Here is a 24883-nt window from a genome sequence, read left to right as displayed (position 1 = left end):
TTCACCGATTAGTGATTATTGATGCTGATGCTGGGATTAAAAGTAAACCCTGAAAATATCCTTCTTCAGAAAAGACATCTGTAGGGCAGATGCAGTGAATGATAAGATCAACCGAAAAGTAAACACGCTTTAATAAACAAGTGTTTTTGTTGTGGTGGACATGAAAGTTCGCGGATGGACACGTTCGTGCATCGGTATCACTGAACTTCTCGAATCACGAAAAGGTTATGTTATATCGTCATTCATTACATCATCTTTGCCCCGCACTTTCTCCTATTCCTAACAAATTATATTTCATTAATGAAACCAACCTGACGGGATGTCCCCTAAGTTGAAACTCGCGATGACTTCATTCCCTTGGGAAATAATACACTTGAATCCAATAATAATCTCGCGTGAGTTCGTACGTGAGGTGATGGCCAATGGTCATCAGGTGATATATGGGATGATTTTCAATCATAAACCTGGTGATGTTGCATTTCTACACGTCACAGACTTGAGCATGTCTTCCTGGTGCTGATATTGAGAGACAAGGATTTCGGCCAGGTTACTGGCTTCTTCTATATCATACCAAACTTTCAATAAGTTCTCTCAAACTGGATACGAACTGTCACGTTAGACAAAAGGTTTTGTAATCTGCATGGTTCTTCCTGTTGTAATGAAAAATTATGCTCGTTCACTTTGAGGTATCGGTATTGCCTCCGGCTGGTCGTCAGAAAAAGGAATCCAATCTTTGTATTATCTTAGCCAATGGGCGCAGTATACATTCTCTTCTGGTCTAATTACCTTTGACAATGGCTCATTGTCCACTAAAGTATACACGTATATATAAACACATACATATGTATACACACACACGCACAAATAAAAAAGTTGTTCGATTATGAAACGTGTTCGGTTAATATTCATTGACGGGTAATTAGCTAGCATTCATAATTCATTGGTATAGAACCTATTGACTCCTGGTCACGTCTTAGCATGCAAATATCATAAATGTGTTATGTATGATAAATGTGAATATTTATATTGCAGTTATGAAAGAAATGATGTCAAAATCGCACCTTCTTGCAGGTAATTCGTTGATGACTCGATGAAAAATTGAATCAAAACAAAAGTGCTTGACCTTGTGCATTTGGAAAATGTAAGAAGCGATAACCAATTGCAGTCTCAAGCGAATTATTCAAATGAGAAGTAATTATAATCAGACCTTTCAATCGAGCAACCTCATCAAAAATGACTTTTCTACAGTTATGTAAGATTCATAGTTCAGATCTTAACTACTAAACTTACAAGAATAGTGTAAAGATTGTACATGTACATGTTCACGTACACGAAGCGGCATGAGATCTTAACTACAAAGATCGTATAAGAATCTTAATGGGATTTCGAATTAAACTAGGTCAACACGAATCAGATATTTTCTCTCATTAGACTTGGCAGGTCCTCGTTGCTTCATACATCATTGAACTTCGTAAAAGAGATAAGTGTCGAAAAGTAAACCGTACAATGGTATGTCGTGTGTCGTTAGCATGCAACTAAATAAAGTGTAATTTGAAAATGAGACAAGACACGAATTAACAGACTCGTTAGAGAAGGGGAATCGAATTTTTATTTTCTCAATATATTAACTCAAGTTTATGTTGAATAATTTGATTTGGCTGATAAAGAGAGCGTTGTAGATTGCATGATATTAGATTCGTCGACATTCTCCCTGCCGGAGCAGCCATTCAAGCAAGAGGAATGTTGATACGTTGTGTTGAGTGAGGATACCTTCACAAATGTGATGGTTCGCTTTTCTTGCTTCCCTAAATCCTACCACCCGCCCCCAACAGACGACACGTTGGTTATTTTGAGAGATTGCCACTAACACTTTTACCAATAAAATCGTAAAAATACCGCTTGACGACTATGTTATGTGGTCTTGTCATATTGGCAATAACCCACCTACAACCTAACCCGGTGCTTCAAGCTGAGCCCACAGTGGGTTATTTTGGGCCTTGTCACTTACGTTTTGCCCCACATCGTCTAAGTTGGTGTCAAGCTGACATTACCTTCGGTGATAATATTCCTCATCATAGGTAATCAGCATAGCAGATGCCGATCTGATGCACCAGTGTCGAAATGTGATTTTATTGTTTCTGTTCACATCATAACCGTCACGACAGATGGTTAGAGTAATAGCGCATAACCTTCGCTTCGGTTGATGATGATGAGAGCAATACTCACCTTTATGAGAGGAAGCACATGCGTTGTTACCTTCTGGAAGAAGCTTAATAGATCAGAGGATGATCCGATACAAAACCTAGTGATTTTTGTCCAATCATTGGCGTCTCCGACGGCATATTTATGTCGGCTATCGGCGTCAAAAGCCAGGTCGAAAATCCCTACAAGATTCTGACAGGATCCTCAGTCAAGATTTATTCAGCTTCTCATACAAAACTGAATAAAATATTAATTAGGTATGTTGTAAGAATCTAATCGGAATTTTTGACCTGGGGATTGTGATAAAAGGAAGCTGCTTAGCCAAAACAAATGTAATTTTGCTCCCCCGTTTGGTTAGGCTGTGCCTTTTACCGCCAACCACTACAGGGCAAACTCTCGTAATTTGAAATCTTTAAAGTTTCTTCTCCACAGATGCCTCTTCAGTTGCCAAGAATGTAAGACGCGTTTTCGCTCATCCCACCGAATGTACGTTTTGAATTATTTTGTCCGATCGAGAATCATGATTCTCCTCCAGCTCTCTCCATGAGCGTTATCAGTGTTACCGCTCCGCTGCAGCTCAATTGACGTTCACCAGTCAAGCGTGCAGCCCGCACGCCAAGATGCAAATACTCCATGATATCTTTTGGACATTGAAGACTATTCAAGTTCTGGTTTAATTGAAAAAAGATATAAATGGCATTTCGCGATCTTCTATCAGCATGCTTGGGCCGCATCATGCCAGAGAACTCCTACGCCTGGGTTGATTTTTTTTTCTGGAACTGCTTGTAAAATCGTTCATTCGAGGGGATAGTTGCATGGTCGTTCTCAACAAATCGCAATGAATGTTATACCGAATGCGTATTTCTGGTTATCAGTACTTTTAAACTCTGATATGTCATTTTTACAAGTTGCTTATTTGTCGTTGCTGTAAATGTTGACCCAGCTCGGACGAATGGATTTATTCTCATACAGAGTACATATGAACTCTTTAAAACAGAAGAATATCATTTATTGTCACTTTCAGTATTTAAACTAACGCCCCTCCACCAAGATGAGTGGAACGTAGGTGGTACTTGTGGCTTACTCCTTATAATGTTCTCTGCGGATTTTCATTGAGAACAACCCGTCTTATACCTGGGTATATTTTCATAATCTCCCTTTAAGGTCTCCCTACCCTCATAAAGATGGCACGCATCCAGAAACAATTCCCATTAGTTAGGCACTGCTTCAGCCGCGACCATGCAGGCGACATAAAAAATGCCACTAATGGGTAACAAGTCCTCTAACTGCTGTTAATGGAAATGAAAGCAATATAGCGTTAAGAAGAAGGTTCTTAAAAAGAGATGGTACTCTAACATGGCAAAACGAGCTATGGAGTCAAATGTACATAACTTTCTTGGCGGATCGGCATAAACAAAACGACTGATTGGGCAACAATTTTTCGGGATGAAAGTTTGTACGCCCTCGGCTACAACATACTGCAAAGTGACATTGGGGTAAAGTAAAGGCGGCCCGGGTTCAAAAATGGGCATAGTGGTTAGTTAGTCACTCGGCAATACGCTGTAACTGTGTAAATGCGTTGATGACTGGATCATCATCGAGTGTCAGGAAATGACACGATGCAGTACATTCGGTCCTCTTTGCTGTTTCACTCTTATAGCATAATCCCGGAGGCATCCGTTTGAACCTACTAGCTTACGAATGCGAATGCTAAAATTCTGGAAACATGTAAACAACGTACGTGTGTGTGAACGGGGCAATCTTGAAAAAGAAAGAGCTTCAAACACGTAAGTTCACAGAAAATGAAATAAAAGGATTGTCGATTTTAGTACACGTCGAAGTTGTGTCAGTAGTTAGCCTACCGAGTGTTCTGTCCATGTCGACAAAGTGATTTCCACCAACATCGTTGAAAAAGGAACATAAAAACAGCCATGTACCAATTAATAAAATCAGCCACGTGCCATCACCTCGGTCGCCACCGATGGTATTCTGTTGACATGCCACGAAACCGAGGAGATTGAAAGGAGCTTTTTGCAGCTTGAAACCAATCATCTCAGGTCAAATGGCCGCGGCTCCAAGGATTTTCCTGGGAAAGGGACGCGTTTTTGTTGTTGCTGTGTAGGTCTTATCAGCTCCTGAGGAGTGAAAACGCCCTCAGCACTGCTAAGTTGTCTCAATAACCGTCATCACTTTCTCCAACTATAATTTTCTTATGATTTCTGTCTTGTTGGCCAATTGAATGCCCTTATTTCTGCTTCACCGTGCGGTATTCAGCTTTAAACCAATCACAGGTTATATTTCCGTAACTTTTCATTTTGCGAGTGGTAAACACGAAGATCATAAAAATCGTCTGCACAACCGTTATCTTAGTCCTGCACTGTTTTTTTTCATCAAATGCAATTGGAAAATATCGAAACTTCATAGCCATCGATTCGTCCAAAGAAGATGAATGTCTTCTGCAAATTGCAAAACATTCAGTTTAAAACTTAATGAAACAGTTATCTACTACCCGTATGTACGAATTAAGCCAAGATGCGCGGAAGACAATCATTTAATCAAAAAGCGATAGAACGTGGCAGCACCGCTATTAAAATTACGCTAACATGAACGAAAGAGTGATTGCAAAGATTCTAAGGTTTATTCCGAGACTTGGTTTAATGTTTACGCGCTCTCTTTGATAATGATTGATGCCTTTCTGTGTCAAGCGTCGACTATTAACTCACAAGATATGCTGATGTTTCAATAAAATCACTGATGGTTGGCATAAAGTCATCGCGATAGTGTCTGCAAGTCTTGTGTTGTGCAGTTTTGGTCTCGGTTCGGGAGATAACACGTCACGCGGTGACATCATCCGTTCCACAGGATGTTAAATCTTCTTCGTAGCTGGCGTTTAACTTAAAAGCAAGAAAATAAATCAAGTGACTGATTTTCAGTTTTCAATTCAATTTTAGTGATAGAGTCTTTTGTGAAAATAAAGCTCAGGCTAATGGTTTGATCCCGTTTGGAGTGCTGAATTCGATCGCAGTTGTTATACAGCAAAACATCATAAGGTTTGTTATTCAATTTGGATGCGTGCATGCGTTTATGATTTACCACAATATTCCAAGTTTAGTCCTTTAGCTACTTAAGAATAAGTATCAAACTATTCGCCAATTATGGCCTTTTCAATGATTGTGTAAAGAACACAACCTTTTGTTTTCAAAACTATTTTTCTTTCCATCTGATTTCCAAGTAAACTTAATAGTCTTGTTATCATTAGCCACAAACTCAAAAAATAAAGGAATTACGAAACAACCGCCCACGCAGCTTTTATCAAAAAATATTACATCATTATTTAATCTTAGAAACCAGAAAAAACTGCACTTTCATCAATATTGAAGAGATTTGGAGCTGTCGGAAACGTCGATTTAGATCTATAAGATATACGGTGACGTCATTGCTTGTCATCACGTGATATATTGCCTGGACTTTGGGAACGAGTTAACAAAGTTTTCCAATCATGCAAATGAATATTTTATTTAGTGTTACGACGTTTGTTTACGATTGAATATGCAAGACATTTCATCTCATTTAGACAAGTGGTACAGACTGTTTTGAATGAAAAGTAATGAAAAATTCATCGCGATCTCTCAATTCATGATAGGGTTCTCCCGAGGGGATATGGTGTTTGGAATCAATGGCGGGTTTATTCAGTATTTCGATAAAAATTATGGTGATTTTTTTTTTGAACGCAAAGCTGATAGTTTTGCTATTGGGCGGTTTTGAAATAGCTGTCGGGACGGAAAATCGGATCGATCCTAGTCACGCTTTCACCACTAGGGGGCGTTTTCTGAAAACGACGTAAACGCTCTAACTTCAGACTTAATGAAGAGAATAGAACACAATGGATTCGAAAGGCCTAGCTTTCTCCCATCTACCTTGCATTTGACCTTTACCTCGCTTACATCAAATAAGTTGATGCCAGAAATCTATTCCTGTTATCAAAAATAAGTTAAGACTCAAGCGACTGTATCACCTGCAGATAAAGCCTGTATGTGGAGGCTCGAGCAAGCAATGCTTCCATTTTTGGCATTACCTGCTTGGGGAAAACCCAACCAGTCGTAGTTAAAAACGTGCTCTTCGATAGTGATTCACACTTCCAGTTAACAGATTTGTCACAGAAATCAATTTCCAGCAGATGCCAGGCTATACTAGGTGACAAATGAGATCTAGGGATCAGCGCAAATCGCTCAAGGATTATCCAGATCAACCGCCTCGCCCATGTCATGAATGCCAACAGAATGGCTCGGGTAAATGCGAGTATCGCCCATGAATGACTCTAGTAAATAGGACTATAATCTCTCTAATTGGTTTTTTATTCTCTTGAAATCTATCTGGCGTGAAGGCATGCTACTTATTACCATGAAAACACCTCACAACAAGATCAATTTCAGTTCTATCGACCGTGCAGGAAGGCGTTCGGTATAACGATGTCTGAATACGAATGTTGTTTATCTATCGGGTCGATATGTGGTCCCCTGGTCTCAGGGGAGCATGTGGCGGGCAAAAACAATCTGTAGCGAGGAATAAACAAACTGTTAGATAACTATAAAGTATACTTGAACACCAACTTCGAGTCGTTGCTTTCATTTTTAATACCCATTTCAATACCAGAGAAGACTATTGTACATGTGTGTAGGTTATCATGAGCGTGTAGAGTAGTATTGTACCTTAATCATCATTCTTTAATGATAAATGAAGGGTAAATAACGTCTCAAGACAAAAAGCTAGAAGAAGGTGCTGTTGGAAAGCGCATGACTCACGTTATCAAAATCATTTTTCATCTATGACTTAAGTAATATTCATATACCAGAAATGACTGCCATTCATGCATTATCTATGCCTGAATCACATAAACTAACGAGAAGGAAGGGTGTGAAGGCTAATAACTAGACATGTAGGATGCAAGTATGATTACTAACTGCGAGGATGGTAACGTCATGGCCATATATGTCCATCTTATTTCCTAAGCATTTGGATGAAAGAATTAATTCACGAGTCGGAAAAAACCTGGTGAGGCATCTGGTGACCAGCATAAATCCGTTGTTTTTTCTTGTTCCGGAAATCACATCTAAGTAGTGTATCACTTATGGCGAGTGTGTGAATGATGGCGATAGTTATCATGCCAGGTTGTAAGAAAGATTGCAAGCTGCAATGACATCACCTAATTTCAGATGTACTTTATCGCTGTGGGTTAATTTCCTCTGTAGCCACAGTTGCCTCCATTAAGTGAAGAATTACCACACACATGGAGAATGCATTGTAAAACGGTAGAAACAGTATAAAATTGTACATTGTATGCATTGAAACCCTGTACAAAAGCGACAATACGTAACGAAAGCCATAACTTTCTTAAGGAGAAGCTTACATGTATTCTTAGTAAAACCATACACAAACACCATAACTTCATATAGAAGGTGTACATGTATTCTACACTTAAAAATGAAAAATATTCCTCGAGCTGGTTCGAACTCGTAACCCTCGCCACTTGGTCATTGTCGTCTTACCCACTATGCCACGAGGCCATTGTTGTATATGAACGTATTTTTCAGTTTTTCATTTCATGTACAAGCTTGACAGAATGGCATTTTTGTGACATCAGTACAATTTTTCAATCACAAAGTGGCCTTTAAAACTTGACCTTTTACAATATTGGCAAAGTGAATTCATAAGATACATAATCAGGAGATGAATATGACACCCTGTGATGATTATAGCAGCTCGCAGCTATTTTTCGAGATTTAAAGATGCAAAACAATTTCCCGCTTTGCTAGTATTAAAACCATGCGCGTATTGAGGAACTGTCTGATGAATTGGCATTCGATTTCAAATATTGGTCGTGTGAGATATATGAACTGATGCTCATATCTGCACTCTGTTGGTGAATACGGTAGCGCCACTGCGGCCAGCTGGCAGTCTATCATATCTGAGGGCTTTTGAAACATGGCTGACCGGTAGTTCAAACATGGCGGACAGGCGTTAGTGTTTTCCAACTTGGCCGTTAGGGTTTTTTATGCATGCATGTCAGCTTTGAGCCATACGGGAAAGCTGTAACTTTCACAAGTAAACAATCATGGTTTTAACTTCTACACTTAAATATTCACGAAGGCAACCGCTACACACACCAATGCGTTTTTTTCTCATCATTACAAGTTTACTTTTTGTTCTAATCACAGCAAACCAGTTCGAACCTTCCGTGATGCGTGTCCCTGGGGACTGCAAACCAACCGTGTTGTGCTGGATCATCACACAACGTTTGATATCCGCTAACATATACCGAAACATCATCAATCAATTTTGAGAAAAGTAAAACTTATGTGCGGAATATAATGCACGTTTTGTAATGGTGTAAATTAAAGTCGGGGATACATTTCTCTTGATACTTGTATTACGTGGGCACATTAAACAACTTCAGATGTACAGCAAATACAAATAAAGCACTGAAATATATTTGTAACAAAGTCAAAACAAAACTTGTTGATTTTACACTTGTCACGTAGGACAAAACAAATGCATGCGGCTAAAATGAAATATATTGGCAATATGAAGAGCTGAAGTTTCCCGGATATGACAAAAATATATTTCAAATAATGACATAAGAATGAAAATGTGGATGATGAGTTTGATGAAGCGGTTTGAATATGGGAACCAGCTATATACATCAAGTACATGTATACACACTTGACTATACAAAGGCATCGTATAACATACTGTCAACATTCGTACTTCGCACTGGTCTATGTATACTACGTTATATAACACCCATTAAGCACCTTCTGTGGTGTTGAACTGTAACCATACGTTGACACGACAATCGGTCTTGATGACTTGATCAGTTTTAACAAGGACAAGCCGTACAGTTGAGAATCATCGTGTACTTCATGGACTTCAATCTTTTCAATTCGCGCTGAAAAGTACATTCTTTGATGTCAGAGCTGGCGTTCTTAAATCAGTAGCTGCTAAAATTGTCACCATGTTGCCTCTATTTTCGTGTTGAAGGGAAGCTTCGAAAGAAATCTTATCACTTAGCGTCCAGATGATAAACTGCTCTCCGATGAGACATAAAGAGTATCAGGTGGTACGCTATACGCTAATGATGGTTTAAATGGTACGCTCGGGCGGCTGAAGTGACTCCTGACAGGCCACTATACGTTTGCCAACGTTCCTTCATTACTTCAGCCAGTTTGTTCAACTATATACATGTCTAACATACTTCGTGTAGTATCTGAGTACTAGTATTCTCCAAATGAGAATACTTCAACTTGAAAGAAACAAGTGTTTCACAAGGGAAATATGAACTGAGCAATATTTGGCATATCTCGAGGTTGAATTTTTTTTTCATGTGAAGGTGAATTTCTTGAATGTTACCCTAAAACATACACGTTAGGATTATATGTATGACTAAAGAAAATTATTATCAGTCTAAAAATTCGTTTTTTCTTCTTCTCCGCCTTACTACTCTGCGGTTCTCTTCCCATCTCCTCAAATTCCCTTGAAGATGTGATTATGGTCTATGGTCGACTTGTCGCCAAATGGACTCACTGATAAACAGCTCTCATAGGAAACATAAAGATCATAAACACTGACGGTCGAGTTGTAGAAGATGGGCAATTGATATAGATGGTGAAAGGTTCAAGCAATAACTACAGGGCTGAGGCTGAAGCACAAAATCATGTCAAAAGCAACACATTAGTGATATTGCACTGATGTTCGTAATTTGTACAAAATGAGGTTCAGTTCGACTCTGATTAAAGGTCTTCGACATTCTACACTTTTTGGGAGGGAAACAACGTTTTGATCAAAAAGAACATTTACAAGACGTCTTTGAAATTTAAAGGTACAGACTGTACCTTCGAGTATAATAAATTATATGAAGAACTCGAATAATCCACTGATGCACACGGTATAAACGCCCATTTGAATCTTCTGATGAGACCAGTTAGTAGGGTGCTCGCCCCTTGGGAGTTTCAGACTTAGAGCGGTAGTTCACACTCCGTCACAAAAATATGTACTGCCGACGACGGATGTCAGCCAAACAGTTTGTTAACTTATATTAAGAAGGGCCATGCTTGTAGTGAGTAGAATTTCCTGGTGCTAAATTGTGGCCGTTTTATCTGCAGTTGCATTTGTGGCATTGTTAGCCATCCAATAAAATCACGTTATCTCATCGTAAACGATCAACACCCGCAACCTGCTGAGTGTTGGTGCTCTTCCCCATTGTTTAACAACCAATCATCCAGCATCGCCGTATCTTCTCCGCGGTCTGCTCTGGACCAATGCTAAGTTGTACATCTTTCACTGCCTTCTTTATTAAGAGACAATGATGGATAGCGGCCATCTGATGGAAGTAATAGGATTGTTTGCATTCCATGCATAAGGGAGAGCTCGGTCTGTAACCGCGCATCGTTCTCCTTCGCTGCACTGGTCAATCCTAACACGCATGGAGCTTGCTTTTTTCCTGTACATCAGGAGTCATCAAGTCGGTTTCAAAGTGGATGCATGTACTAATGGAAAATTTCAAGCTGGTAGTCTTATTTTAGTAGCTTGCTTCATCCATCATCAAGTAGCACACAATTCATTTCCTCATCCCTCTGTGCACTGTCCTGGGGCACCAACTGTTGCTCTACACCAAAATGTCTAGCTTCTCAAGAAATTCCGCTTGCCCCGATAAGTCAAATTGATCCTTGTTTCCTAACTGCATCGCCAACTTTGCAAACTTCCTGCACACAAGATTGTAAAAGCTATCTTTAAAAATCGTAATGGATTTCAATTCTTTCAACGAATTCCTTGCATTCTAACCATAAATCATCTGCAGCATTCGGCATTTAGCTAACTCTCTCTCGAGGCTTATGGTGCATTCTTGACACAGTCATTACATTCTTGGCGTGCTCTTAAACCTGCCCGCACCGGATGCAGCCTGGTGAAATATGGCGGTATCCTTGGCTTATCCCTTCCGAAACGTCTCAATTTTCCGCGACTGGTGTAAAACGGCATTGACCATGTTGACAGCAACGACATACTAGTAGACGAAGCCAAGTTCAAGTACATTCCCCCGTAATGGCAATTCAATCACCAATCCTCCAAAGTTTACAGGACATGCGGTTGTCAATGTCAGTCATGATAGGTTGCCATTGATATCAAATCCGCCATTTTGACGGGAGAATAGCCGGAATATATCTTCGACGGTTGGCGAAGAAAAAGATATGAACACTTTCCACGAACATGTTGGAGATTAATCATACGAGAACTCTCCATATATTCATGTGATTATTAGCAATTCATAAGATTTGGCAAGCAATTCTTGGAACCTGTTTCCTTTATCTGTGCCTCTTGATCAATCCGTCTATGTGGGATCGGGTGATCCATGGCAGTCGCTAAACGAACGGAAATAGGGAGGCCAGGCCTGCGAATCAATAGGAGAGACCATTCCGTACGCATCGGTGGAATCTATCCATTGGAAAGTCATTATCAGGAAGGCATTCGACATGAAATATTACGAAGAAGATTGAATTGTCGTCTGAAACGATTGCCGATAGCAAAATTGAAAGATACGATTTTCGGGGTCTGTTTAGAAATGTTTAAAACATCATGTGTTTGCAGAAATTGGGTGGGTTTTTATGGTGATCAATGTCAAACCCGACGATAACTAGTTTTACCCTCAGACGAGAGATCTTCTTGGCAATTATCAGCAATAATAATCGAATCATCGACTATTATCGCATATTTTTAATTGATTTTGACTACGACAAAGATATACATCAGCTTATATGCTGGAGCCACCGGTCGGTTGATGTCACGACCACGGACACCAACAACGACAGAGACCGGGTCACCACTTAAAAAAACAACACGATAAATTTTACTCAGAATACATTAAAGAATGTGAAACGGCTCGATCGAGACTGTATTGTGATGCATCATGGTATCTGCATTCCTCATGAAAATAGATCGGTTCCCGCAAATTGAAATTCTTATTTATTTAGAAGATGACACGCTCATCCGCTGAATGGATTCCAATGCCTTCTCTATTGTACTATTCTCCTTATAAGACTCCATTCATCACTGGGCAGAATCGTTATCTTCGCGAACGAAACCACATCGACAGTATTCAATGCTTCTCCAACCCTTTGGTGATTTATGCGGTCATTTATTAAACTCGTCTTCATCTTATGCTACTTTTCATCCTAAACTATTAAGAGGAACAAATATCTTAAGATGCATAAATATGTGATCCGTATCGTGGCGTCTTGACACTTTATCATTTTTCTACAGTAATCCTAGCGTCATTGTCAAAGTGTTCAAGACTTGCGCGGGGTCGGGAACGCCTCATAAATGATAGATTATTGAGAAGTCAATCAAACTGTTAACACATTTTCTTAATGCAGAGTCCATTGGATCTTGGGTCCTACTCTCTACCCATATGTACTTTGTACATTGTATATTGCATACTGGTTACTCGATCTAGAAGATTAGTGTGGGTGAAGTTTGTTTGGCCAGGACTTTACTGTCGAGAGAGACACGTAATATACCCAGAACAAACCATCCCTATTGATGGGTAACGGTTGTGTGGTCTCGGGATGGAGAAATCGAGGCAGGTCAACAATGGTAATAGAGGTACTGATTGTGCTGAAGGAGGCGTCCTCGATCTTGACCATATCGTCTGCCTGGAGAAATCACCACCATGCACACACATCTGTCGTTAAAGTTTAATTTCACCGCAGGACGCGATCCTGTTTCCTCCTCGAGATTTCATTTGGACGGACTGGCAGTGCTCATCACCTCCTTTAAGGCACTCCACGTTCCTAATTGCCAGCAACATGACAACGAAGTCATGATGAAACTGATGTTTACCCGTTCATATCAAATATTGAGTTATTTCCTTCACAAACTATAGACAAGTGCAGAAGATATTAGCTGGAATTCTTCCATTCTCCGATGGCGTGGTGCAAAGATTCAACAGCGTGCCTGCACATTGCAGTTCAACCGGCTTGTGCATTGCGCGGCCTGTGTGTTTTCAAGTGCATTATGACAGGCACTGAAGATTATCTCATGACATTCATCCTCAGTCACAGTATTGCAATCATGTCCGTCACTTGTGTATAACGTACTATTGGAATGTTAGGCACCAGACACACAGCTGAGAGAGCAAAATAACTTCTTTAATGTTTGAGATTGCTGATATATGGTCGATCGGAAGAAATGAATCACTGTCAAGTTCCAATGTAAAATCTGTATATATCTAGATACTACGTATTATAGCACGTATTCATGTCATTTTGAAAAAAAAATGGACAGGCCATTGTCTACGGTGATTCATATACATTTTGTAAAGTCCACTCCTACCACTAAATTCATATATAATGAGAGATGTGGGATGTGCACTTCATCCCTAAATGAACAATACCTCCGAAATGGCTTCTTTTGTCAGGCAGGTGAAAATATTCTGGTTCGCATTCCCAAATGATATTCCTGATGTTGCTCCTTCTGTGTCGATTGGTCGCCCAAATGTTTCTCTATCAATGTAGCTCTATAAGGCAGGTGTCATTGCAAGGCTTATTGTGCTAAATGATGGTATTACCTTCTAATCGTAAGCACTTATAGTCATTTTCACGACGGCCATATTCATTTTCTCAAATGAAGGCGGAGTAATTGGGTCATGAAGAATAAACCTGCCCTGAAACACCAAAAGGCGGATGGCGCCTACCGGCTTGAAACTATGGACCGATGATTACATGGCCCTAATCAATATTCGAGCGTCAAATGATCTCAATCATACGCAGTTTGGCGATCCTTCATAAGTTGGAAGCAAATGATAGTTCCGTAAATCACAGCAAACCGCACGCGGACACATTGTAAACGATATGCTCAACGTATTATTATGTGAAATCTCTCGGGACCACGTTATACCTAGCTGATATAGGAACAATTGAGAAATAATGAAGCGATTTGATTGTAATGTGCACCATTGGGATGCTTGATCAAAATGAGATTATTGTTATCAAGTTTCCAGCAATGTTTCATGGCGTCATTCGAAAACAAAGGAATTTTCTTCTATTAGTTCTAGCTACTTAATTGAATTTAAATGATGGGAATGGAACGAATAAATGACGTTTGCAGATTGATAATCGCGGAAATGATGGCTATGAAATATGCTAGTGTTGTCTTTGTCGCCGTTGCATAAAAATATACCAATACACCCAGGCTCATATCAAAAATAGATTTTTATCTCTTTAAATTCCAACTCATTATAAAAGAGCCGTCACTGACGGACAGAATACCTTTGGATATAAACCCATCTGCTTCCAACAAAGACAAACGAATCAGGAATTTTATACATTACTGATAGTTTAACCATGTCAATACATGGTCCGCTGTACCTGAAGGGATTGTTCGTAATAAGACACGCATCTCTTGTCAAAAACGACCAATTAGAGAGGAAATTGCGTTAACCTTTTCATCATACTAAGAAATGTCATATGAGTACACCAACCGACTCCAGTCTATAATGGGAACAGTCAGCCCCGCCTGCATTCGCCCCCGCCTTACTAAAGGAATTCGCTTATTAACATCCCTACATCATTTTATGACTTGAACAACTTGGCAGTTGCAAATGGAAAACTAACGAAAGCCATCAGTGTTTGTTAATTGCGTACGTCATAACGAAAAGGTCGTTCGCTTGCAGGTGTCGCCAACAGCCCCGCTTCCTGTACCGCCCATAACAATACCATCGCGTGAGGTGGCCGTTTTGTTTTCCTTCTCAGCCAATCTGCCGCACGAGGAAGTATGAAAGATTGATATAACACGAGATTGACTCCCGAAAGGGGGAAAGCGTGTCTGAGTAGGCACCCTGCCTCGCTTTTCGTGAGAGGTTGACCGCCATCGTCCGCGATTACGGCTTGCGGTGAAACCAGAAACTACACAAACGTCCCTCATCATCTTGATTGTGCACCATCATCAAACAGATTTGAAAACTGCGAATCACAAACAGCATTCTGAAACTAACATGCTATTACGACCACATCTGAATATTTGATGGGTAACTTTTCAGTACCGGGAAACGACATGAAAACGAACTTTTCAAACTTAAAACTTGCGGTTGTAAACCGACAGTATCTCAAGGCAGTAGCACTACAAAACCAGCACATACAGACGGCAGACAATAAAACCTTTGCTTTGTTTTTACCGTTCTCTCTCTACCATGATTGAAAAACAAAGAAATATCATGGCATAACTTTGATGTCATTCTTCCAACTGATTGCGATTCAATTGGACAAAAACACCGCATAATGAATAAATAGCATGCAACGGTTGCTGTGGTTATTGTTAGGAAGGATCAAAGAATACGATGGTTTAATGCACTTCCTATGAATAAAAAAAAATCCATGGCAGGAATAAAACAATATCGTTCGGAAAACCACGGATTCTGCAGATTGATGCATCGATACATTGATTCAAAAAAGCTGTTCATTGTAATTTGAGAGTGAGCAGGATGAATGTAGTTCCCAGAACGCGGGCATTCTTTAGAAGTACGTTCCCAATTCGTACTGAATACACCTGCATCACAACAAATATGAACAGCGGAGTTTCATGATAGCTTTCCCTGTGAATGAGGTTCCAATGAATACCTATATATGCAGCTATGTATATCTAGAAAGCATCCTTCTGCACCGTGTGGTGTTGACACATAACCCGGAAAGCACGTGTCTTATCCCTCCTCTCTCTGCCCTTCAAAAGACCTTAGATACTGCTAATCATCACGAAAATGTACTTTCTACTTGTAGGTAGCCTCGTCTTTAACCCGATCAATGCGTGGCTGGTCAGCACTTATGGCTGGAGAGTTGGATTCAGAGCAACAAGTATTCTCATCTTTATTACTGGCATGAGCTGCTGCTTTTCTTTTGTCTCAAAAAAGACGAGAGAGGAATTGGAAGCTTCGGAAAAGGCCGCGGGAAAGATTACGATATCATGTGGAGGTGCAAAGGAACTCAGAGCCAGGCCCGAAATATTGCTTTGGCTCTTTGGAAATACCTTAGGCTATATAGGATTTTATATGCCATTTTTAAATCTGGTAAGAAACTGATACTTCCACTAATCATGATCTTATTGCCTGGCGAAAAGCTAAAACCATGTATCTTGTAATCATCTGACTTATAATAGATAATTTGAGGTCCATAGCGCTGTTATGCGTTGTACCATCTGATATTATAAGAATCTTTAACTAATTCACTGTATGATGTCTTAATTGTGACCAAACCATAACTCACAATTGTATTCACCAATGCTTGAATCGACTTCTAGATATCAATTTTCATCAGAAGGACTGCACTTTTTTCAGTCAATTTCACCAAACAGGATTTCTATGTTTATCATAATGATATACTGCGATAGGTAATCAATGGTAACATTAGCCACCCTATCTATCATCAAGTCATCTTGTCCCATTGTGCACCACTCAAATTGTCTCCTTTCGAGGCAGAGCTGAGCACTCCCCCGGGCATCCCATAGGTGAAATGAATAGCCCAGCCCGTATTGTGTCTAGCCTATTCCTCATTGCATATTGTTAAAGAAGCGCCTCTTATGAGTCAATCAGAGCCGTATCAGTCTCAACACAGATACCACAATATTGAATCGAGCGATGTATCGGGCAACGTGAATGATCATTTTAGACCAAGCCTGATTAAACTGGATAATTGACTAATTCTAACCAGCGAAATATCGGCTACCGATTTGGTTTATTTCTTTCCCCAGTGATGAATCAGTGAGCGGGGTTTTGGTCAATAAATTCTCTTGGGACAGAAAAATCCACGGTGATGAAATATCATATTCCTTTTAATCAAATAGAGCCGCGGAAAATCGTTGGTATCTCCGGGCAAATCGCGATAGACCCATCCGTTCTGATCTTTTTATCCTTTATCACTGACCCGATATAAATGGCTGATCATTGACAGAGGCGTAGTTATTGATGTAAGCTACAGTTATTGATATAGGTGGCAGTTTGGATAAAGGCGTCGCTCCTCTATCAGTAGGCGATCATTTAAGTTACGGTGATAGCTGAGGATGTTTAAAGAAAAAACAATGTTTAACTCAAAGATGGATGGAGTGTTACCGGATTTTTGTAGGCGCCACCAATATCCGACATTCTCACACCGAAAAATCGCAATCATTGTTGGTGAAAGACCAGTTGTTGATTTAACATGCGATAGTCAAAAACAAAAAGTCGCCATCATTCTTGAGGAGAGGCCAGTTGTTGATCTAAAACACGATCGCAAACAACGATAAAGATGACCTGACCACTCATTCCAAGAAGAATAAAAAGGTTCTTGTTTGCTATAGATTTTGATTCTTGAATGGCTCATGCGCATAGTTTGTTATTATCTTGATTCTTCCTAAAAAGAACAAGTAAAAAGTTTGCTATACATGTAGATTTTGATTCTTAAAGTAAATGTAAATAGTTTTCTATAGATTATGATTAAGTACTTGTACATAATTCATCATAGATCTTGATTCTTCTTAAATATTTATTTTCATTTCAGGCCTACTATATGAAACTCAAAGGAATACTGACGACCGACGGATCATGGGCACTAACTTTACTGAGTTTATTTGAGTGTATAAGCTACATTGGCGCGTCATTATTGGGCGACCGATTAAAAGGAAAACTAATCTATGCCAATGTGATAGCCTCCTGTTCCTTAGCTGTCATCTGTCTTATATGGCCAAGTGTTGATGTTAATTACGCTTTAATTCTCGTTATAGCTGGGGGTAAGTGTTTTCATGACATTTATGTATTCAATGTATGCGATGTTGTACATCATTAGAAAATACCATTCTGAGACCTGAAAGAATCAGACTACAGTCAATTTGGCTTATGATTTTAACACTTCATCATAATTAGTGCAATTCGCTGCTTCACGAGTCATGAGAACTTTAAGACAAAAACCGTGGTTACAATGTTCCATTGGTTGCAGTGTGTCTCTTTTTGGCGGTAGTGGGTACGGTAAGGCAAAATTATTTGGTAGGTCAAATACTCTGCAGCTTTGGTACTTCTTGGGAAGAATTGCAAAGTGCAATTGAAAGAACGCGTCAACAACCTCCGAGTGTAATTAAAGATACAAAAGGGCATGACGATGTGAAAATCTGGGCTGTTCGCCGAATATGCGCCGACCCTACAATCAGGTGGAACCCCTGCGGTATTCCAGTGGGGAAGGAAATGCGACGGAACGAAGAACGTGATTTGAATTCTAAATTGTCTTCTGATTAAAACGTCAGATTGTATAAGTGAGCCACATGTCATGAACGAGTCCCCATTTCAGATTCAACTTTGCACTGATTGGTGTCTGATTTGAGCAGGTGGTTCCGGTCGATGTAAAATTTGGAATGGTTCTGATCACGTGACGCAGACATGTCTACCGTCTGCTAGGTTTAATCAGTTTCTGATAGGTTTAGAACATACACGTGATCATCAAACACGTCCTGATTGGGTCTCTTAACCTCAGCATTGGAGACAACACCAGATTTGTTTGCATTGGCTGGATATAACACAAAATGAAACAAGTCGACTTCAACTTTCAATTGGTAATTAAAACAAGAGAATTGATAAATGGTTGTATCAAATACAACCGATGAAATAGCTATGGGATGATCTGCTGCGAAGTGGGAGAAATGTCACAAAGTCTTTTTTCTGTTTCAGCAATGGGTGTTTTCCTTGGCTTAAACATAGTGTACACGTACGCAGCATCTGGAGAAGTAACCGGTCTGCCGATACATATAGCCTGGGCCGCAACGAATGTCTGGTCAGGAATGGGAATACTCACCGGACCTTTATTCTCAGGTAGGTCCAGAGCTAAGATGGGCTGTGAAGGAATTTCCCCTTATTTGATCGCTCAATTAGTTGAGTGATGGCCTTGTAAGCAAATGCCTCGGTTCAGTGAGACCTTCGTGAGATGTGCGGAGAAGGGAATTCAAATGGCCCTGGAATGTGTCGTCGGGCAGTCATTGATTCAAATACTGTAGTTCAAGCATGTCAGATAGTCTGAAATCTTCTAGAGTATCCGGTAGATGTCTGAATTTACCTGCTCAAAATTTCTTCTCAGTCCTCCTTTCAAATCAAATCTTAAACAAATAACCACGCTCTGAATTATAATCAGTGGTTTTTAGTGTGATCTAAATCTCATCGTTAGTGACGTGGTTGCATTTATGATTGAGTAATTAACTTCGTTTTGCATAACACATTCTCTAATCAAGCAGTGACCTCATTAGGAACCTGTCACGACATTATCAACGTGATTGCCGCATTCGATTAGGTTAATTCGACAGAGACATCGTGCGGATTCGAGTTACCATCACCAATAGTTGGTTAGAATCTCCTGTGCATTTTCTACACAGCAGTGCAGAACAATCTGACAAACCCAGGCTGAATTCATTAAATAGTTTTGGTTTTCGATATTCTGTCAAGTCTTTAGACAATTTTATGGAGAGCTCTTTCTGATATTCAAGCTCTAGTCTATTTGACGTCGTCCATGGGTTTAAACCAGCCAGCAAAGCTCTAAAGGCTTATTTTCCACCTTAGCGTTTTTGCTCCGGGTTAGAGAGTTAGGGCCGAATTTACAAAGGGTGTTTAGCTTAAAACAGCGTTTAATGTCTGAATAGACAGAGTCAGGGCCTTGCAGGGTTTCTTCATGAAAACCGCATTAGGCCCTGAAACTGATTATGTAGAATTTACACGCGTCTAACTCTTAAACACCCTTCGTAAATTCGGCCCTTAATGTCTCCAACTGAAAAAATCCAACGTTGTCCGACAATAGATTGTTTCCATACGACAATCGTGTCAAGAAATCACATTTTGTTCCAAGGCCGATTCAGCGTAAATATCTGCGTTTGACGTTCACTAGGAACAAGGTTGGAACGGCCACTTGTCAAAATGGAACACTCAGACATTATGTACCACGGTATTTATTCGGAAATTAGATTTAAGAATAATTAAATCACCTTCCTGACAATTACACCTCCACGGCTATCAGCTTTGATCGTTTTAATCTTTTCAATCATGGTATTAGCTTAAAACTATTAGAGAATCTCCCCGCTTTCGTATGCCACACCCGCATCAATCAAATAGCCGTGTATGTCGACATGATTCTGTCGTACTTACCATCGTTTATGATGAGGTGTATGCTTTCAAATGTAAATCAACTCTTTGTGATTTTGATGGCAAAGACAATGAGATCTAAAAATAATGTTCATCAGCCGCAGAAAATGTTTTGTAGCATTAGGGGCATATGACAAGTCTAATGCTGAGAACAAATTGGTGCTGAGTTATGATTATGGCAGTTTTAAAACAATAACCCCCCGGATTCTCCATGCAAGTTCACAGTACTGCTGAAAGACATTCTTAAATGAAATGCATCATATTACGCAGTCACTCTCTCCGTCACTTTAAACACTTTCTGATTAGGTTGCAATGCGTCAGTTCCTTCAGGACTAACGATTCCAAGATAACTTCCAATAACGATCCAGCGTCATGTTATCCAACCACTACCAGACAATGTAGTATATTCTGTTGGCTTTCGCGTCGGCCAGATAGCAACCTCAACAAAACCCATGCCTTATCTTCGATGGAGTCGAAGAACCATTACCATTGGAAGTTTCCAGACGAATTCACACTAGATGAATCGACGAGATACCTCGCGCGTCCGGTCGTGGTTGGCATTCCCGGTCGGATTTTATCCCGACCTAAAGGAGCTGTCCGGGACTTTGAGAACGCAATGTTTGATTGATAACAAAGTTAATAGATTTTGCTTGAAAGATAGATAATTTAGTGAAGAAAGTTACCGTCTAGAGTTCATTTAATAATCATATTTTCGAGAGTATGTTTTTAATGGTGTAAAATCGCTGGTAACGGTAGGCACTGACGACGATGAGGCATTGCCATCGCCTAATCACTGCGTAGGAGTTTGGAAAGTGTAAGCTGATATATAAATGAAACAGTAACAAGACAGGGCAACGTGTTAAGATATTCCCAACTATCCGAGAGACGCTGCTTCGACATGTAAAACCACAATTACGATATCAAGACTGACTGTTGTTTTACACAGAACGCCTGGTTAGGGATACAAGCGACACTTCGGCAGTGTCAGACAAATCCATTGGGTTCTGAAAGGTGCAGAACTAACACGTCTCAGTGTAGGTCTCGCGAGTGAAGACATTCATAGAAATGTACGTCTTTTCCAGCAAGAACGTGCGCCGTTGTCTTGAGAATAGTTGACCAGGAAATTTAATCAATCAATTAATATTAACCTTTTTTTTCAGGTATGGTGTACGATCTCCGACATAACTACGATGATGTGTTCTACGTCAGCGGTGGCGTGTACGCAATAGATGCCGTTTTATTCTGTGCGATTCCAATAGTTCGGCGTTTCCGGAGCGGAAAAGCAGTGTCGGAATACGATGAACTTGATGGAAGCGTTGAACAAAACAACTTCCAGCAGCGAGAATACCCACAACCTGACCACTATGCCAATCAATTCCCCAAAACTGATAACTTTGAGAAGGCTTTTATACCAAACTCTGTAAGTGGCAGTGACTTCGCACCCGGTTATGACAGCGCTGGAGACACAATAAGAGCGTACGAGTCAGAGTTCAGAAATGTGAAAAAAACATTATCGAAACAGGGTTTAGTTAAGAACGAAAATGACCCAATACTCTCCTCACCCGAATAGTTTGCTAAAATGACCGTTGGTAATCAATGAAAATATCACTCATTCATTATAAGTGTCCAACCTGCCTTATCGTAGAGAATTTGACATGGTAGTTTCCTGTAATATTTAAGTACTTTCAAAAGATTGCATCGTACCATCACCGTTATTTTTCGCTTGGACTTATCTCTGTTTTCTTCACCGATGTAAACAATTTCACGCCGAAGTGTTAAGGATATGATCAATAAGTGTATCATAAATCTGTCACTCTGCCAATAGAACAAACAAACAAAAATAAGATTTTGCTATGGTCATTGTAAAATTCACTTTATCAACTCAATATAAACTCTCACAATTCAAATAGACACGCAGTCACACATTCTTTGTAGAACTCTTCGATAAAAGTCAGGTTGTACAAGTACTGTACGAAGGCAATCTTGAATGGGTAAACCATTTGCCTAGTGGGATAATCGACACGTGGGAATTTGCGACACAATCCAGATTTTTCAAAAGCTCAAAAATCTTTTTTTTCTAAGAGAGTATTTGGTCACATGCAACGAATATAGATCCTCTGAATGTTGATGTTAGAAATCTATCGTTTGTACATAGTAGGCCTATAGTAGCATAGCAGAATAGTAGACACCGTAGATATGCAACCGACAAGTTTGTCTATTTTGCTTTGATCCTATCTCCTGGTTACATTGAAACAACGAATAACTGAGGCTTATACTCATATCACGTGTAGATGCGGAATAGTAGTTTCTTCTTCTTCGTACCAGTGTCAATAAGTCTATGTAATTTGGGAGAGAATATCCTTGTCTGGATGGGTAAACAGACCATGCAAGGTATACATACACTTGCGTATTGCACACGCTTATTGTCATCGAGTAATTGAGCTTGGCAATTCTGATGATAAAGCTGCGTTGTTGATCTCGAGATTGTTGCCGAGTGCCAAAACTGAGTTACTCAGAACGACGTCATCCACGTCTAACCAATGGTAGTGGATTATGATGGGAATATTATTCAATGGTCGTCTCTAGCTATCTCCGGTCTGTAGCGTCCTGCTTTGTCCGTGCAGACAGTTTCATCTTAAGATGGATCTTTGATAATGTCGTTAATGAGTTATCTGTGTATCCTTGCCGATACTTCTCTAAACTCTTGACAGTCCGAGCAGCATTCAATTACGTTGAAGAAGATGGCTTCAAGATTAGTCCAATCGAATATTCCTGGTTAGCAGACGTTATGGATGGCCTGTGAAAATACTGTTAGTTTAAACCTGCCTAGATTAAGTTTTGCTATATCACAGCCAAGAAAGATTATGCACACAGTAAGGTAATATACGATATTCTAACCACTCATTTGACATGTTTGAACAAAGTGCACAGTTGGAGAACTGTTTGAGCAGCTCTGAAATTAGTATCACCCACGTGTAATTTTTCTGTTGGAAGGATCAAAATGAATTATCGTGAATTATAGTGTGCTGCTCTTTCTTAGTCAACTTACCAAACGACAACCAAACATCATAGTTGTAGCACTATAATTGTGTCAAGGAAACTGCACTTTGGGTAATTGAAACGGGTCATCTTGTGACGGCAACCACCTACTTTTGGCATAGTGTATGATTGTTTGGACCTTCGAAGCATTCGCCAGGAAACCGAAGAATAATATAGACACCAGTCCTAACCGCAGTTAGATCTAAGAACGTCTTCAAATCAATCCTCAGCGATTTACAACATCCAGAGTGAGACGTGGAACATTAATGATACAGAGCAAGGTGTCAAAACAGATGGCTCCGAATCGGGCGTACTTACATCCCGAAGCCACACGCCAAGCATATGAGAACGAAATACTGTTTGTGCCGAATTGTATTCACCGAGTTTTTTACTAGAGATTCATGCAAACTCGAATTGAAGGTCAGGACTTTGGGGTCCATAAGCAGCCAGGTAGTTAGTATATGTTTATCTGTCTCTGACGCTACGAATAGTCCCTTGCCAGATCTTTCTACTGAAAGATTGGGCGTCATTCATTCGACGGCCAAAACTTAATTTTCCATTATTAACAATACTCAAGAGATCCGATTGGTCATGGCAAGGGGCTCCAACCAAGTCGTCGAAGAGGAAACATGATGTAGTTCTCTATATACTGTATTGCACAAAAAAAGGTTTCCTAGAGTCCAAGATCATTTAGGGCGGATGGGTGAAGAGGCTCTTATCCCAAAGAGTTGTTCCGACGGTCATGAAAACGGTACTATTTTTGAGAATGTCTTCAGAACCATGGGGAGTATTATCAATACAATTGTTAGTTCTTCGAATGTCACCGAGATAATCTCCAGATGCTCTGCAGAGCTTGAATTGAACTTCTAAAATGTGACAGACGAAACAGTACCCTTATCTGTGTGAAAAATATGTCTTAGGAGATGTCTGGAAGGGACCTTTGCCCCCGGCCTCCCCCATTGCTAAATACGGCTCTGACTCACTTTCAATGGAGTCCAATAATTTCAGTAATGTTGAAACTCACCTGATAGCACTTTTGGATACAAGCACAGTACAATACCATATATGATAGCTCTGTGTATATTCTGTGGATATAATGAATGTAAGTAATGATCCGTGAATATATGTACATGGAAAGTTTTAAATTAAGCCTAATAAATGAATATTTAAATAGATGATTTCGTGTTGGTGATTTTTGCAGCGTGTTGTCTCCTAACTGTTGAGAAAGGAAGCCGTGCATGGAAGGCAAACCAATGATGAAAACACAGTTAAACATAGGTGGTGTACACAATCACTTAGCCTTTTGAAACTTAGTAAATCAAACGACTTCTTCTAAATGTTATGATGTTATACAAATGAACAATAGGAGCTATTGTTTGAAATCCTGTACCGATTTGTCCAGCAACTCGATGTGTAAGACGAAGGATTCCCTTGTCCCGGGAGTCTTCGTTAGGTCTA

General features: G+C 39.9%; 1 protein-coding gene across 1 annotated transcript in view; it reads left to right on the top strand.

The window, feature by feature from the left end:
- The window catches only part of LOC135487015 (monocarboxylate transporter 5-like), a 44967-nt gene extending 20396 nt beyond the window's left edge, over positions 1-24571 (top strand). Inside the window, exons 4-7 of the mRNA XM_064770263.1 lie at positions 16023-16309; positions 17775-18003; positions 18932-19072; positions 21547-24571. Coding sequence (XP_064626333.1) covers positions 16023-16309; positions 17775-18003; positions 18932-19072; positions 21547-21956 — 1067 coding nt within the window. The 3' untranslated portion in view covers positions 21957-24571. The remainder of the gene's footprint in view (positions 1-16022; positions 16310-17774; positions 18004-18931; positions 19073-21546) is intronic.
- The last annotated feature ends 312 nt before the right edge of the window (positions 24572-24883 follow it).

Source organism: Lineus longissimus, chromosome 4, assembly GCF_910592395.1.
Source record: "Lineus longissimus chromosome 4, tnLinLong1.2, whole genome shotgun sequence".
NCBI lineage: Eukaryota > Metazoa > Nemertea > Pilidiophora > Heteronemertea > Lineidae > Lineus > Lineus longissimus.
This window is presented reverse-complemented; position numbering and strand designations above follow the sequence as displayed.